We start from the raw sequence: 15,804 nt of genomic DNA on the forward strand, positions 1-15,804 counted from the left end.
AGAAGTGACGTCGTTGTTTGTGCCATAGATTTAACAAAGTAAGTGGCCTGTATTTGTATAGCGCTTTACTAGTCCAACTGAGGACCCCAAAGCGTTTTACACAACCAGTCATCCACCCATTCACACACCGGTGATGGCAAGCTACATTGTAGCCACAGCCACCCTGGGGCGCACTGACAGAGAGGAGGCTGCCGGACACTGGCGCCACCAGACCCTCTGACCACCCAGTCTTGCCCAAGGACACAACGACTGAGACTGTCCAAGCCGGGGCTCGAACCGGCAACCTTCTGATTACAAGGCGAACTCACAACTCTTGAGCCACGATCGCCCTGAAGTGCTGGAAACATTCCTCAATCTATTTTACTGAGCTCTGGTGACTGTGGAGCTGACCAGTTGGAGCTCAGTCAATAAGCATACATGAAGTGTTGATCTTTCTAAGTGTACTGTGGCTAATACTGCATGATGTGTGTAGTACTTTGAGGCATTTTAAACCTATAAAACATGTTTATAATTGGTGCTCTTTATAATTAGGTGGCCTTTTGGTTAAGCTTCACTTGTTTAACCCTGTCTTGAGATAATTCAATGCAAGAAAGAACAGTCTGTTTTGCTGTAATTATTTGTCCTGCTTTCAGTGTAAAATGGCAACAAAGAGGTTTATTGTGGCAGCAATAAAGGAAACGCTGCTGCGTCATAAACAGTTGCTGTTTCATGGCAGAATAAGGAGTAAAAAACAAAGCTACTGTTAAATTAACTGCATATAACATTTGCACTTTCTCTGGAAAGCCTGCAGGAGACTGCTGTAAACTTGAGCATTTTAACATTTGAAAATAAGTGAATTGACTCAATTCTGAAGTCAGCCTCAACAGAACCTTGGCAGCTTTTCAGCTTCATCAAATTATTTCAACATAATTCGTTCAACATTAGATTTTTGATTGATTTTAAAAAATAATGTCTAAAATCTTAAAACAGAATACTTGTGGAAATGGAAACAACCGCAGCTCAGGACTCATTGTGAACAAACTGTATTCTAACACTTTTTAGACCTTGTCAGTCGTAGCACATCTTCTACTGAACACCATCAATGTAATTAATAGACAGTCCCTGAAAAGAATTTGATGGGCTTTGAATAAATGAATGTTCAAACCTTACTTCTTACAAATGAGATGGAGAATTCATTATGAATCTGTGATACGCACTGATCGTCAGCTTCATCTATTACACCGTTTGATGACTGCCTCGAATGCCCCACTGAGTTAAAGCGAGCAAATATTGATACAGATCTTGGCAAGATATAAGAGAAAATATATGATCAATACAAAGACAGCATGAGGATGTCAATCCTCCCTCGACCGTTGTAGACTTTGCACGAATCAGAGCGGTGGGATGGCAATATAATAAGACATGAATTCCAGATGAGCTCTTTCACACCTGAAAGCCTTCTCGCCATTAAAGGAACTTATTTTTTTATTTTTTTCCCTACACAGAGTGATTTTTCTTTTTTTTCTCACGACAAAAGAATAATCGCTCTCGCTTTCTTTTATCGTCACTCACATATGAGATGTATCCACTCTTTGTGCATTTTATAGAGCCACTTCCAGAACAGTGAAGAAGAAATGGCACTACTACCTTTTTTGCAGACACTAAATCAAATTATGCACCAAAAAATGAACAACGGTGACACCAGACCACAAGTTTAGCTTTAAATGTTGTGCAATTGTGTATGTATGTAATTCGGTCCCAGGTCTGTCTTTCCTATCAAGATGTCTTCATACTGAGGCTTCTGTGTTCTACTGATAACAGATAATTTCCCCTCATCTTCATATATATCATGATTTACTTAGTGTAAGCTGCTGCAGTAAAAAGTGAGAGGTCTGTATCCTTGTCATTGTTTTTCAGGTGTGTTGTCGCTTCAGAAAGTGTTTTACCTGCACCTCATTTCTTCACTCTGCATCGAGGTTGAACTGAACTGCTGTCAAGGGGAGGCGCGTGCCCAAAAATGAAGCACCAGCGAAGCTAGATTGAAATAGCTGCTGCATATAAATGAACAGGATGTACTCTGTGGAGCAAGGGTTTGTGCATGGCTGACTGAGTGCTGCACAGCAAACATTGACTTACATTTAATGCTTGTGAGGACTGATGTTTTAAACAGAGTGTGGTGCACAGATTTTAGCTTCATTGACAAGATTTCTGCTCTTAAGTTTTCATTTACAAACTGTTTTTCAGCTCCCCAGTCTGAGCTCATTTAATCTCCTTATTAAGTGAGGGAGTCGATCATCACAGTCTGCAAGGTGGCTCTGAGACACCGCTCCCACTCACCCACTCAAAGCTTTTTCACACGGGTGTATTTGATAAGCACATTAACTGTGGTTCCCTGTCACTGTGCAAAAGTCCCGAGTCACCGTTCATTTCTTAATGTCTCTCTTGGTTCGTCGGGTTCAGTATCAGAGTAACTTTTGGCTGCTCCTTCAAATTTGATATTGAGCAAAAAAAAAAAATGCTGACTTTTAGCCAAGTTAAAGGCTTCTTAGAAAAATGCAAAATTTTGTGGTTTTACTTCTTGGCTGCTGTAGTCGTCATTTTGCATTCTCTTCTTTGTCTGTTTTTAAGCAAATAAATAAATATATACAGTGGGGCAAAAAAGTATTTAGTCAGCCACCGATTGTGCAAGTTCCCCCACCTAAAATGATGACAGAGGTCAGTAATTTGCACCAGAGGTACACTTCAACTGTGAGAGACAGAATGTGAAAAAAAAATCCATGAATCCACATGGTAGGATTTGTAAAGAATTTATTCGTAAATCAGGGTGGAAAATAAGTATTTGGTCAATAACAAAAATACAACTCAATACTTTGTAACATAACCTTTGTTGGCAATAACAGAGGTCAAAGGTTTACTATAGGTCTTTACCAGGTTTGCACACACAGTAGCTGGTATTTTGGCCCATTCCTCCATGCAGATCTTCTCGAGAGCAGTGATGTTTTGGGGCTGTCGCCGAGCAACACGGACTTTCAACTCGGACGATCTGATTTCCTCGTGTCAGCATTGTTCCCACATCATCATAATTAATGTTGTTCCAGGTTCAACATGGCAAGTGACCAATCACCTTCTTGTGACGTCATTCCTTTGCGACTTCGAAATACCCGCCTTCGAGTATTTCGAAATACAAGTGAAGAAGCGAGAAACCGCCGCCTGTCCGCCGAATTTGAAGTCAGTTTAGGATACTTTCCTTTAATAAACGGTAAGCATTATACATATGTTCCTCACTTGGCTTGCTGTTTGTTTGCTAGTGATAGGCTACTTGACGACAGCATTAGCTAACCAGTGTTCTCTAGACCAGCGTTCCCCAACTTTTTGGGTGTTTCGTGGTCCGGGGGTTGGGTCAGGCAAAATTGCAGTAGCTTCCCTGATCATTTTACAAACATAAGTGAAGAGAATCTGGACTAAAAGGCCTAGACTTATGGTTGTGTGCTGAATCTATGAATCAAACTATCACCTGGAAACATAATTAACTGGTCCATAGCTGTGAAACTGGACATGAGTTCTTGATTCTATGGAGATTAACAGTAATCCAGAAATTTACAAATTTGTCCTGGTACATCGCGTAAATGTTGTCCCTGGGACATCGCGTAAATGTTGTCCCTGGGACATCGTGTAGATGTTGTCCCTGGGACATCGTGTAGATGTCCCTGGGACATCGTGTAGATGTTGTCCCTGGGACATCGTGTAGATGTTGTCCCTGGGACATCGCGTAGATGTTGTCCCAGGGACATCGTGTGATAGCTTGTTAATAATGGAATGAAAATTATTGATTGTTATTAACTTGTGAAAAAGAAGTGTAACAAATCCACATGTTATGTTCTTACACCCTTACAGAAACTGTGACTCCTTCACAATGTCAGGTAAATGTCAACTCATGTTGAATAATCAACCAATCAAGCCTTTTATTATCACATGCAATGTTACACGTACAACTGCAATGAAAATTTCACCCCCTTCTGACCATACATATATTGCTTAAACATCACATTGGGAAGATAGGTCGGAAACAGTTAGGAAGGTCAGAAAACAATTTAATTAATAGATGAGGGGAGAGGAGGAGAAAAAAGAACTACAACCAGACAAAGCTCCTAGAAGACTGAAATGGATGATGGTTGCAGCATGCAAAAAGAAAATGATATCTGTTGACTACAGCATATGCTTTCTCACAGATTACCTTGTGGGAGTAGCTGGACCAAACTCTATTGGTATTTCAAGTTTGAAATCCCTGTTTGACCAGACTAACATTTCAGATGAGGTACCTCTTGACATAAAAATCCTTTTATGTTGTCATAAAACTAATGTTAAATTCTGCTTTAAATACACTTTATTGTACAATTTACTTAATGAATCGTATTCCTTAGTTCTGTTTTTATTTATATGTATTTATTTATTTGTTTTATAAGGTAATAGATGGCCTAATCTATTTGCAGTGTGAGGTATGTTGAAAAGCTTTTTTGATCATAATGACATAGCATGTTTACGTTTTTTGTAATGTATTTGAAAACATAGGTGTATTTATGTTATTTTTATAGAATTTCCCTCACATTTATCCAATACCAAGCCAAATCACTGGAAAAATTTTGGATGGGTCCACAAGAGCACAAAGTGCATACTTTTTGAAGGTATGACTTGGACTGTGGTAACTATGTTCTTATCACAAAGGGTTTATAAGTTGCCACTATAAACAAACAGCATTTTCCAAAATTGAAGCCTTGTCAGAAGAACCTGAAAAATACCTTTCTGAAACCTTTTCTGTGTAAAGACTTGCTCAAGAGCAATGCACACAGATTAAAACATTTCTGTCTTGGCCAACTGATAAAGAACACCAAAAATTGAGTGGTGCGTGTTGAGTCTGTGGTCTTGATTTGTTTTGTACACACTATAGAAATTAATTAATGTAAACAAAAAATGACACTTTCTATATGTTTGTGTATCTGCAGAATTAATTACAAGTCTCACCTGACAAGCTTTCGCAGTTTTGCAGTGTCATTCTTGACAGAAAAACATACTTGTCACATTCTTTTTATTTCCAGAAAAACATCTTTCAGATGTATGAGAAATTGATTGGAGCCTGTCTGGAAAACGGCAGCCACTGGACCTTGTTTGTAAGTTGCACAGATTTTGCACTCTCTCTTGTGCATGATACTTTTCAGTGTCCCTCATTAGGAAAGCTCAAGGCCCAAGCCTACCATATCCATCTTTTTACAAAACAGTTTTGTGATATACCCAAGAGGACCATAGTCTATATGAATTCATTTGGCGAGTCGGAGGTCAGAAAAAGTGCGGTGTTGAAAAACTGGAGGTAATTAATTAACATATTTAACATAACATATTTAATTTAATTGAAATCATTACCAAACGTGGTTATTGATTTCTCTATATGCTTTTTATTTGTAATAACTGCGATCTCTCAACTCATTTGCTTCAGCAAGAGGCTGCGCTGGAGAGTGGACCTTGTCACATGTGAGCCACCCACATCAACAGGATGGGAACTCATGTGGAGTGCATGTCATAATGGTACTGAAAACTATAGCTTTAACCTATATAAGTAATGTTTACATTTTTGCCTATTCAGTTTTTAAAGCCTTAGAGGCAGGATGGTAAAATCTCAATTTTTTTTGTAGATTGAACCATTTCAGCAGTAATGCTTTGCTTTGGTTGCTCTGTTTTTTGTGTGTGTTTTTTTTCTCGGGGGGGTTAAAAACAAACAAACATTTCTTTGTTAATCTAATTCTTTTTGCTCTTTTTTTTTTTTTTCTTCGTCAATTATTAGTTTGCCCAATCTCTCATTGACGGTAAAACACAAGTGGAGGAGTACAACACTGAAGTCACAAAGCTCAGGTCCCGACTTTGCCACTACTTATTTTCCTCAATAGGTAAAGATAAAATTAGCCGCCTTCTTTTTCTCTAACATTGGAAAATGTAACTTGTACTTAAACAAATTATATTTTGCAGATCGAACTAGGAAGTGCAGTCAGTGCTGGTGTGTGATTGCAGCCAAAGACCGGGTACACTATGACATGTCCTTAGCCATATAGATTGTTTATATAATGGACTTTGTTCATTTGTTTTTTGTTTGTTTATTTCTTCTTCTTCTTCTTCTTCTTCTTCCTTTTTTTTTTTTTTTTTTTTTTTTTTAAATTCACAGGTGCAGTGCCAGAAATGTGGTGCCTACAAGCACATGCGTTGTTCAAAGTCTGGTTGTGGCATCTGTATCTTCTGTGAGAGTAAGTCACAATATAACTAAACAATGTCCAAAAATGTTTAAAGTGAAATTTTTTTTCGTAATTTTGCCTTTGCACACCAGGACTGTGTTATTAAAGTGGATGTTTCAAGATCCAGTTTTTACACAAAACTATTTTAGACATAACTGTGTCGTATTGTGGGGATTTCTCTTCACAATTAAATTGATATAGTGCTGTTTATATCATTCTTCTTTATGTAACAGCACAGTGCAGCACAGCAGAGGGAAAGGAGTTGTGCAGCATAGTAGGTGGCTATACAGGAGGAGCAATAGAAGTAGCCAGTGAAGAATGTCATCAGGGAAAGCATCAGGCAGCGAATGACAAAGGAAAAGTTCCTAAGGGAGAGAACATCTGCAGCAAATCGACAAGTAACAGTGAGATAGGAAGACTGACAGTCAGAGATGAAGGTACACAGACTGAAAGAGATGAAGGTACACAGACTGAAGACAACGAAAAAGAAGCAGAAGTATACGGCACAAGTCTGAGTACAGATAATGCTGCTGCTGATGATGTTGACAGGATCGATGCAGATACAGAATTCCAAACTGATTCAGAAGGAACTAGTACAGTTTACAGAGTGCATGGTCGCTTATCTGTACCAAAAAAGAAAACCTACACAATAACAGAAGACGAGATCAAGCGCAGAATCAACGCAGAGAACATGTCAGTTCATGTTTTCAGAGGTTTGATTGGGGTAGGTATACATTTCGTGATTTTGATGTCACCTGAAATAAATCCGGGTTACTCGTATCAATGAAGTGACAATGTGGCTGGAAGTTGTGCATTTGCTGCAACATATACACAATTACACCATGTAAACAAAAGCATTTAACTTTGTGCGCGTGTGTGTGTCTCTCTCTGCTCTTTTGGTGTTTGCACTTTTTCTTTTTTAGGGCCGTAAAGCCAAACTGCCCGCAATGATTCTTGACAGGCCTAAGAAGGCCAAAACTAAAGTAACAGTGTTTAGTGTTCTGAGTGAAGAGGAGGCTGGGGAGCTAGCCCTCGGGTTTGCCGGAAGATTGGCCTGCGATGTCACAACAGACATGGTCTGTAAAGGCAGCGACCATTCAAGTGCTGATATGACAAAGTAAGTTAGTAAAACAGTATGAAAGTTGTATCTTTTTTGGTATTATTTGTCATTTCCCCGTATTTGGGTTATTGGTGTAACATTGTTAATCTTACTTTCTAATAACAGACAGACTCTTCTCAAAATCCAACACAACCTTAAACATGAGCTGACTGATTCCTCAACCTTCAGTTTGCTGACACACACCTTTGGCCCCGCTGCACTGGATTCTGTCATTTCATTCCTGTGTGAAAAACTTGATCTTGTCTCTTAAATAATGAAACCTTTTGTGACTTTTGTTTGTTCTGTAAATCAGAATCTTGAAAATTGTTCACTGTTGTTCTAAGTTTGTGTTAACTATTTGGCAAAAATGATTGGTTCCTAATCCAAACAGCATAATGACTGTTCTAACACACATCTTAAAAATGCTACAAAGAAAGAAAATTATCACATATGTTTCAATATGAATGTAATTGTGTCACACTCGGTTTGTAGTAGCTTTCCTGTTTTATTTTGAGTTTTGGTATGTTTACACTGTTATTTTTGTTTCCCGTGTGTTCGTCTTCCCTTATTAGTTTTACTGTATTTAGTTAGTCTGATTTAATAACTTATAATTATTTACTTTCCAGTGTGTATACCGTAATTGTCGGGCTATAAGCCGCTACTTTTTGCACAAGCTTTGAACCCTGCGGCTTTTAGTCAGGTGCGGCTTTTCTATGGATTGTCCATGAGCGGATTTGTTTTGTTTGTTCCGCTGTTGTACGGCACTACGTTGCCTGGCGGAAGGATCGGAGTTCAAGAGTGGTATGTTAGTCACATGTCCATCCGCCAAGCAACGTAGTGCCGTACGAAGTAGCGCGAAAAACAAACTTCAAAGTAGCGCTACGCGTTCAGCTGGAGGCGTGGATGATGAGCGGCGATAAACTTGCAAAAAGCAAGTTATGCCCAACTCCACCACTGGATTCTGACAGCGTGGGAAAGTGTGAAAACATCCACGATCACCAACGGATTTCGAAGGGCTGGACTGCTGCCTGAAGGAGAGGAGGCTCTTCAGAAGGTGTTCGACTCTGACACTGACAATGAGGATTTCTTTGGTTTTGAAAGTGACAACGAAAGAAAGGAGCTGAGAGTGGATGATGAAGCCACCCTGAGCCTGTTCGTTTCCGACACTGGAGAAGAGGACTTTGGTGGTTTTAGTGCGCAGGAAGAAGAGAAAGATGGTGGTGAATGACTGACTTTTCTTCTTGTTAAAGCCGTGTCACTGCACCTGAGCCTAAAAGGTAGTCTGAATCTATTTTTCTGGTGTGCTGTAGGTTATTGTTATGTACTACATTTGTTACTCATTTATGAAGCACAGTACATGTTTTGTACTTGTAATTACCACTACTTGTACACATACCTGAAGGAAACGGTTTCCAGGGCCTAATCCGTGGATCGACTTCCTTCGAGGCGTGGACGTCTATCAGCAGAGAATGTACCTTCACCTATCAGCAGAGAATGTCCCTTAGTCTGTAACACAGTCAAATATATTCTCAAGTAATATTCAAGCATGCCATTCAGCGTGTTAGTACGAGCTCGGGAGCAGCTTGGGAGAACAAGAAAACAGAGACTGCTTCAGATTGTCTTCCCAAATTGACTCAACTTTATTCACAAGTACAACAGTTTATATAGAGGGTAAAATTCATGAGACAGCAGATTTATCAGTTTAAACCAGTACAGACCAAGATAAGGCAGCGTCTTCCTGCCCATGGGTGAAGAAGCATCCTTTGTGTAGTGTATCAGTTCAGCTACAATTGTGATTATCTCAGCGACATATTTTCAAGGCACAAAACAAAGAGTTCTTTCATTAGTGAAATCTGAAACAAACCATTTGGCCTTCAACAGGCGTCTAAAAGATTAAGAAACTAATGTAGCTGAGGGAGTGATCTCTGTGGTATTTCAACCTTGTACCAGCCTGTGATTCTCACACATCAATTCTTGGGTCAAAGAGAAAAATAACTAAAACAAAGGGGCCTTATTGAATGACAGAGTTTTCCTGTATAATGTCACTATAAAACAATATCCAGTAAATGCTACCATGGTACTAAAATACCTAACAATACCCTAAAAGGTTATGCAAATATGTACCCATAACTTGTTTTTCAAAATATTAATAAAAGTGGTGTGTCTCCAAACAGCCATCTCTTTCCTGACAATTCGATTTGTGCATATTCTCTTACATATGATAAGTCAACATTGAAACACCTGCGGCTTTTAGTCAGGTGCGGCTAATGTATGTACAAAACAGGATTTTCCCCTGCTTTTAGCTTGTGCGGCTAATATTCAGGTGCGCTCTGTAGTCCGGGAAATACGGTATATGCTCCTCGTTTGGATTATTGTTTGTTTGAGTTCTGCCTGTCTTTTCTATTAAAGATTTGGACTTTTGGACTATTAGTGGACCTCGTAGGTTTTTATTCTGTGCAATTGGTAATTGACTGGGTTTAATTTAGTGGCCTGGAAAACAGGCCGGAGGGGTCTGGTCATTTTAACCCCCTAAGACCCGAAATCTTCCATGGCATGCATTTTTAATTTCTCTTTGATATTTGGGCCGATTGGAACCCGATGAATGTAAAAAGAAAGAATTACCAGGTTTTGTTTGTTTTTGTTTTGTTTTTTTTACCTAATTTTTGTTTCTGAGAAAAATGAGAGCCACATGAGGACATTCATTTGAAATTTCGATAGAACAGTTGCAGTATAATGTCCTCGTAACTGTATATCAGGCGCTTGTTGATCAAGATTTAGTATTTTGGTCTAAATAACCCAAAATGTGATGTCCACATGTGTGGACGCCAGGCTGGAGTAAAGTGTTAGAGCTATTTATACCTATGTAAACTTTTATACACTGGTTTTTACCTGTCTTGTTTCAGAAAGGTTTAAAAGGGTAATGTCCACAGTTTGTTTATTTATTTGTTTGAATTCCACATATTTTATTAAAGTAATTGAGCTTGAACACAGAAAAAACTGAATCAAATAATCATAAAATCAAATCACTTGCACTATACTGAAGTCTAATCTACTCTGAGCTAATGCCGGTTTCCAACACTAATGATCGGGTGAAGGAGAGAGATGAGGGTGTGCACGGCCACTGGTGCTCTTATCCCTGTTCTTTGTGATACAATCCAACAGGAAAGCAGTCAAACCCTTGGACATTAGCCAAGTTAACGTTCACAAATATATACACACAGAGGAACTCTGAGCCCCAATGTCAGCATTAGCACAAACATGCCACTTCATACCAAATCTCAGTGTGAGGTCAGGTGTTAGTCTCATTCCATTATTCTGGCTATATTTTCTTACTCATTACTATTAAACTTATACTTAAGACTAACTATTAACAAAATCACACCCCAATAACTCTGTTATTACACTTTGTATTTAATCATAAAAAGGCTGGATGTTGAAACCTTTTACTTCTATTTTGTATGAGCCGGGGGTTCTCAACAGCTGATACTCTATGTCCAAAAAGTGACAGGTATCGTTTTATGGAGCAAAAAACTTAAGAGCGCATATTTTATAAATAATACCAACAATTACAAATGCAGACCTTTAATAGTAATAAGTAATCCTTTATTTATAATGCATAGCAATATAAAAATAGTAACATATGAAAATATTACAATGGGCACAGATGAATTTGTATCAAAAACAGCAACCAAGCCAAAGTAATGAATAACACACATAAATAACAACTGCTTGAGAGAGCAAACAATTTCTTTTCATCTGTTCCTTGGCAGAAAGTTAAGACAGCTATTCAGCTTTAGGTTTCAATAAACAGAAGTAATGGATGCAGTCCCTTTGAAATGTCACACAAAAGTCTACTTGTGCATATACTTAGCTTTAACTCTTCTCTTTTTTGTTTTGTATTCCAAAAGGTTTTCATTTTCTCCAGAGGATGTCTCTCTTTCAGTGGTTATCGACTGTTCACATTCATTTTCACAGACTGCTGGAATGTCGATGCTGGCCGAACGTTTCTTGCTAGAATACAATGGCCTAATTTTGCGTGCATTATCTGTCGTCTTTATTTCGTACTGGCATATACTTTTGCCTACTTGTTATGTTTTTAAGACATTTGTATGCAGTTCATCTATCATTGCAGTAATGCCCTCTGGAATGAATGCCCACTGTTTAACTGTGTCTAAAACAGCATTTAGTTTTCCAACCGCATCTTCTGTGCATTTTTTGTCTGTGCTTTCAACTACAGGAGTGTCATTCAAAGTTGATAGAGGACTTTTCAGAGAGTTTTTCATTTGTTTAAAATGGCTACAAGCCACCTTCAGGCAAGCACATGTGTTATAGTGAGAGAACGTACAACAAGTGCACTGAAGTGTTTCAGCCGATGCAAAAAAAAACAGATTTCCAAACAAACTTGGCATTTTTATCACTTTCAAGTCCTCACAGTGTACAAAGTAATGCCTTTCTTTCACTGCAATTCTTGCCAAGGTAGAAATGTCTGTTTCCATGTTTGGATAGATGTCATTGTCAACCTCTGCTAATTTTGCAAGTAACACTAGATGCTTGCAAAGAAGTCCTCGTAAGCCATATGTACAGTTGCAGTAGGACTCAACAGGGCAGACATCATACACTATGTCTTCTCTTGACTCAGATGGGACTTGATATGCATTAACTCCATGGCTGTTCTTGACTGTAATTTTAAGAGCCCAACCACTTTCCATCAGTCTTGAAGCAGAGTCTGAAACTTGAGACAAGGTGTCAGCAAACCTGTTTTTCATGCGGCCCACATCTTGCAGGGTTTTTATGACTGAGAAGTAGTCGTCGGCCTTCCCTAGGAGCACTTCAATCAGATCATCCAGACGCCTATTCGTGTAGCCAGATAAAAACTGGTATTTCAGGCGGTGGAAAAATCTGAACAAAAGTTATTTGAAATGATTAGTAACTGTAATTGAAGGAATTTAAAGTTTTAATCAAGACTGTATTATTTTTAAAAAAAATTGGAATACCTATTGCACACGTCTTTTATAAAGGAATGCTCTGTGCCGGTTTAGCTGATTTAGGCAAATCCACCTACTCTGTTTTTTGTTGTGATAACATAAAAAACGCTGCTAGAATTTAAAGGATTTGCCTAAAACCTGTTCTGGCAATGACATGAAGAACCTACTCAGTTTAGCCTCTTGGACTAAAGCATAATATCTTTTTTTCAGCAATACAATCGAATGAGGTCAAAATAATAAATCATACCTTTCAATCACATTGTTTGTTTCAGAACGAGCGTGACTGAACCGACGGCCGTAGTCACACCACATGTGGCCAATGCCTTCCCAGTGCTTCTGAAAATACTGGCACACCAAAGGGTATTGCTTAAATGTCTGGCAGAACTCTGCTGATGTGGCTTTAAAGTCGTCCTCCTAAGAGAATTGGATGCAACAGAATATATTTCAATCCATTTAACAGACCTATTGAAATCTTTAATATTATGTATTGAAGCCCTTTTCCTTTTATTGAATAACATTAAGAATTTTAAGTTATTAATAATATGTTGTGTTTTTGTATTAAGAAGCAATTATTTCTTCCCTTACAATGGCTAAGAAGGAACACTAAACCTATAAGCATATTTGGTTTCAGCATCTGTCTGTGAAAGAATCCCACTCACAAGTTCTACTGCACAGTGGGTGACACAATGATGGTCTGCACAGCTTAAGTACTTGTTTTGATAAGCAAGATAAGAAGCCAGTTTTAGAAATTGTTTCAAAAATCTATTTTGTATATCTCTGTAACTTCTTTTAGCAACTGAAAGTTATTATGCTCATAGTGTAATCAAGAAATCAAAATGTGAAATAGACAAATTACACTTACAGATGTGCAAGCTTTCAGCTTACAAAAGAAAGAAATGATTTCATTTCTCTTTTGGGTGTTAGAAAGCCCATGGACCCCGGACTCTGATTTTGAAAGCCATCGATTAACAGCCTGTGAATGTAAGAGAAAAAAAGTTAATCTGGAGAGAGAGACAGAGGAGCAGCTGTACAAAAAGCATAAAAGAAAGCTGACGTCCAAAAATAACTTTGTCACTCACTGGACAAGAGGACCTGTGCATTACAGAAATCAACCAGGCAAACATATTTTTAAATGTCAAAAAGAGCTTTGAGAAGCAGCCACCAGAAGATGAGTGCACTGTGGTCTTAAATGGATGGACAAAGTCACTCAACATTTTATCCCTTTATATTCATTAACCTGAGTAGGTGAATATCACAATGAGGCAAATCATAACAACAGGACCCTGTTGTAAAAATGTGTTTCAGGTGCATCTTAGACAACGTGAAAAGAAAACAATGTGGTTTACCTGCAAGACGTGGTACCAGCATAGAAGGATAGCTGACTCTGGAAAAACCTTCTGCAAAGCATTTATTTCCGCAAAGTCTTTGTCAACCATAAATGCTCTACAGAAAAAAAGAAAACACTAAATGAGATTAAACAGTATGAAAATGTTTTTGCTATCTCAAAGCACCACTTCAATGCCAAATTAAACATTTCAACTCACAAGTAGATATATAAAATACTGCATACAGCCTATAGGAATAACTTTAACAACTGGAAAGTTTTTTGCAGCCCATGCTGCAGCTATAGCATTACATTCTGGCATGTTATAACTTTTTTGAAAAGGAATTATTTCAAAATTAATAGCTGTCAATGTATTTTTAACCTCAGGGAAGTTGGGAAATGCTCACAAACTATTCCAAGAACAGTTTCCAGGGTTTTCTGACTTTCGTTGCTGACAATAGCATAGGCCACAGGGACTCCATGCCCATGATCATCTCTTACAACAAGTGTGAATAAGGGAAATGAATACTGGTTAACGCAGTGCGTGGTGTCAACAAATACTAACTGTTTTGCACAGTTCTCCATGTTTGATTTCATTACAGGTGTCTGCAAAACAATCATTAGTTCTTGGTCAGATGTGTATGGTTGATAGAAGAGAACATGTTCTTGATGTTTTCCATTAAGTAAGGTATGTACACTTTGACTGTCTCCACAGTTAAAGTGCTTCTTCCTCATCATGCAGGTTCTAACACTGTCAATGTCACGTGGTGTGACAAAATGCTCTCTGTTGTGAAGATCTCTGTGTCCATGTTCTTTGGCCCATTTACGACATTCGGTTAGTATGATGGCTGGCTTAGTTCCAAGGGAAAGCAGTTCCTCAATCTTCCTCCTCAAATCACTGGAAATATTGTTGAAATGTGCGTCTTTTGGGTCCGAAGGATCATGCCCATCATGCTTATCATATGTACGCTGCACGATGACTGTGTGGTCTTTCCAACATTTGAGTACTTTAAATGAAACATAGGCCTCACAGCCCACTGCTCTGTAGCTGTTTCGACTTTTTCCCCAGCTCTGATGCAGTTGAATTTGTAATAGTCTCTTTTCCTGTCTTTACCTGAGGCAACATTTAAACATTTATAATGTCCATGAAGGGTTAATGAGTTCAATTTTTCTAACACAACACTGAATGGGTCCTCCTGGCATTGTGACACATGCACACAAAGTTGTGTGTCTTTTCCAGTTCTTTTTTTTTCGTCATTCAGAACACTTCTTCTAATTATATCGTCCATTTCTGGTGGAAAAATAACGAAGGTTTAATTAGTCAATATTCATTAATTCATTTTAACTTGTTTTAGTTTTTTTTGCAATACAATGTAAATATTAAATATAATATTAAAAAAAAAAAAATTATATATATATATATATATATATATATATATATATATATATATATATATATATAACAAACAGGGGCTAAAAGAAGCTAAACTTTCATATGGTATGTCTCTGGCAACTTTAACATGATGTCCCGGGGACAACATTTACGCGATGTCCCGGGGACAACATTTACGCGATGTCCCGGGGACAACATTTACGCGATGTACCAGGACAAATTTGTAAATTTCTGGATTACTGTTAATCTCCATAGAATCAAGAACTCATGTCCAGTTTCACAGCTATGGACCAGTTAATTATGTTTCCAGGTGATAGTTTGATTCATAGATTCAGCACACAACCATAAGTCACACCCAAAAAGTTGGGGAACGCTGGTCTAGAGAACACTGGTTAGCTAATGCTGTCGTCAAGTAGCCTATCACTAGCAAACAAACAGCAAGCCAAGTGAGGAACATATGTATAATGCTTACCGTTTATTAAAGGAAAGTATCCTAAATTGACTTCAAATTCGGCGGACAGGCGGCGGTTTCTCGCTTCTTCACTTGTACTTCGAAATACTCGAAGGCGGGTATTTCGAAGTCGCAAAGGAATGACGTCACAAGAAGGTGATTGGTCACTTGCCATGTTGAACCTGGAACAACATTAATTATGATGATGTGGGAACAATGCTGACACGAGAAAATCAGATCGTCCTTTCAACTCCGCCACAGATTTTCTATGGGGTTGAGGTCTGGAGACTGGCTAGGC

At 38.3% G+C, this 15,804-nt stretch overlaps 2 protein-coding genes across 13 annotated transcripts; one reads left to right on the forward strand and one right to left on the reverse strand.

Annotated features, from left to right (window-relative positions):
* The first annotated feature begins 3,202 nt into the window (after nucleotides 1–3,202).
* On the forward strand, nucleotides 3,203–7,995 carry LOC308403417 (uncharacterized protein). 9 transcript variants are annotated; one of them, XM_080892812.1, is made up of 13 exons: nucleotides 3,203–3,238; nucleotides 3,874–3,899; nucleotides 4,209–4,294; nucleotides 4,443–4,475; nucleotides 4,572–4,661; nucleotides 5,073–5,144; nucleotides 5,253–5,341; nucleotides 5,468–5,556; nucleotides 5,813–5,915; nucleotides 5,995–6,047; nucleotides 6,188–6,266; nucleotides 7,178–7,371; nucleotides 7,480–7,988. In XM_080892812.1, exons 2-9 carry the CDS (start codon nucleotides 3,893–3,895, stop codon nucleotides 5,830–5,832), a joined length of 486 nt encoding a protein of 161 aa, XP_080748938.1. In that variant the 5' UTR covers nucleotides 3,203–3,238; nucleotides 3,874–3,892; the 3' UTR covers nucleotides 5,833–5,915; nucleotides 5,995–6,047; nucleotides 6,188–6,266; nucleotides 7,178–7,371; nucleotides 7,480–7,988. The 9 variants fall into 9 exon arrangements, with proteins under 9 accessions (XP_080748938.1, XP_080748937.1, XP_080748934.1 ...); XM_080892811.1 differs by having other exon boundaries at nucleotides 5,995–6,022; XM_080892808.1 differs by lacking the exons at nucleotides 3,203–3,238; nucleotides 3,874–3,899 and having other exon boundaries at nucleotides 3,911–4,294; nucleotides 5,813–5,880; nucleotides 7,480–7,619.
* Nucleotides 7,996–8,610: 615 nt separating this feature from the next.
* LOC308403416 (uncharacterized protein) lies at nucleotides 8,611–15,604 on the reverse strand. 4 transcript variants are annotated; one of them, XM_080892802.1, is made up of 6 exons: nucleotides 15,528–15,604; nucleotides 14,228–14,953; nucleotides 13,685–13,781; nucleotides 13,201–13,311; nucleotides 12,586–12,752; nucleotides 10,935–12,252 (listed from the first exon to the last, which is right to left on the reverse strand). In XM_080892802.1, the coding sequence occupies exons 2-6, from the start codon at nucleotides 14,398–14,400 to the stop codon at nucleotides 11,442–11,444; spliced, it is 1,359 nt and encodes a 452-aa protein (XP_080748928.1). In that variant the 5' UTR covers nucleotides 14,401–14,953; nucleotides 15,528–15,604; the 3' UTR covers nucleotides 10,935–11,441. The 4 variants fall into 4 exon arrangements, 3 of the variants coding, with proteins under 3 accessions (XP_080748928.1, XP_080748927.1, XP_080748929.1); XM_080892801.1 differs by having other exon boundaries at nucleotides 14,045–14,953; XM_080892803.1 differs by lacking the exon at nucleotides 14,228–14,953.
* Between the last annotated feature and the right edge of the window lie 200 nt (nucleotides 15,605–15,804).

Source organism: Rhamphochromis sp. 'chilingali' (assembly GCF_963969265.1).
Source record: "Rhamphochromis sp. 'chilingali' genome assembly, chromosome: 9".
NCBI classification, from domain to species: Eukaryota; Metazoa; Chordata; class Actinopteri; order Cichliformes; family Cichlidae; genus Rhamphochromis; species Rhamphochromis sp. 'chilingali'.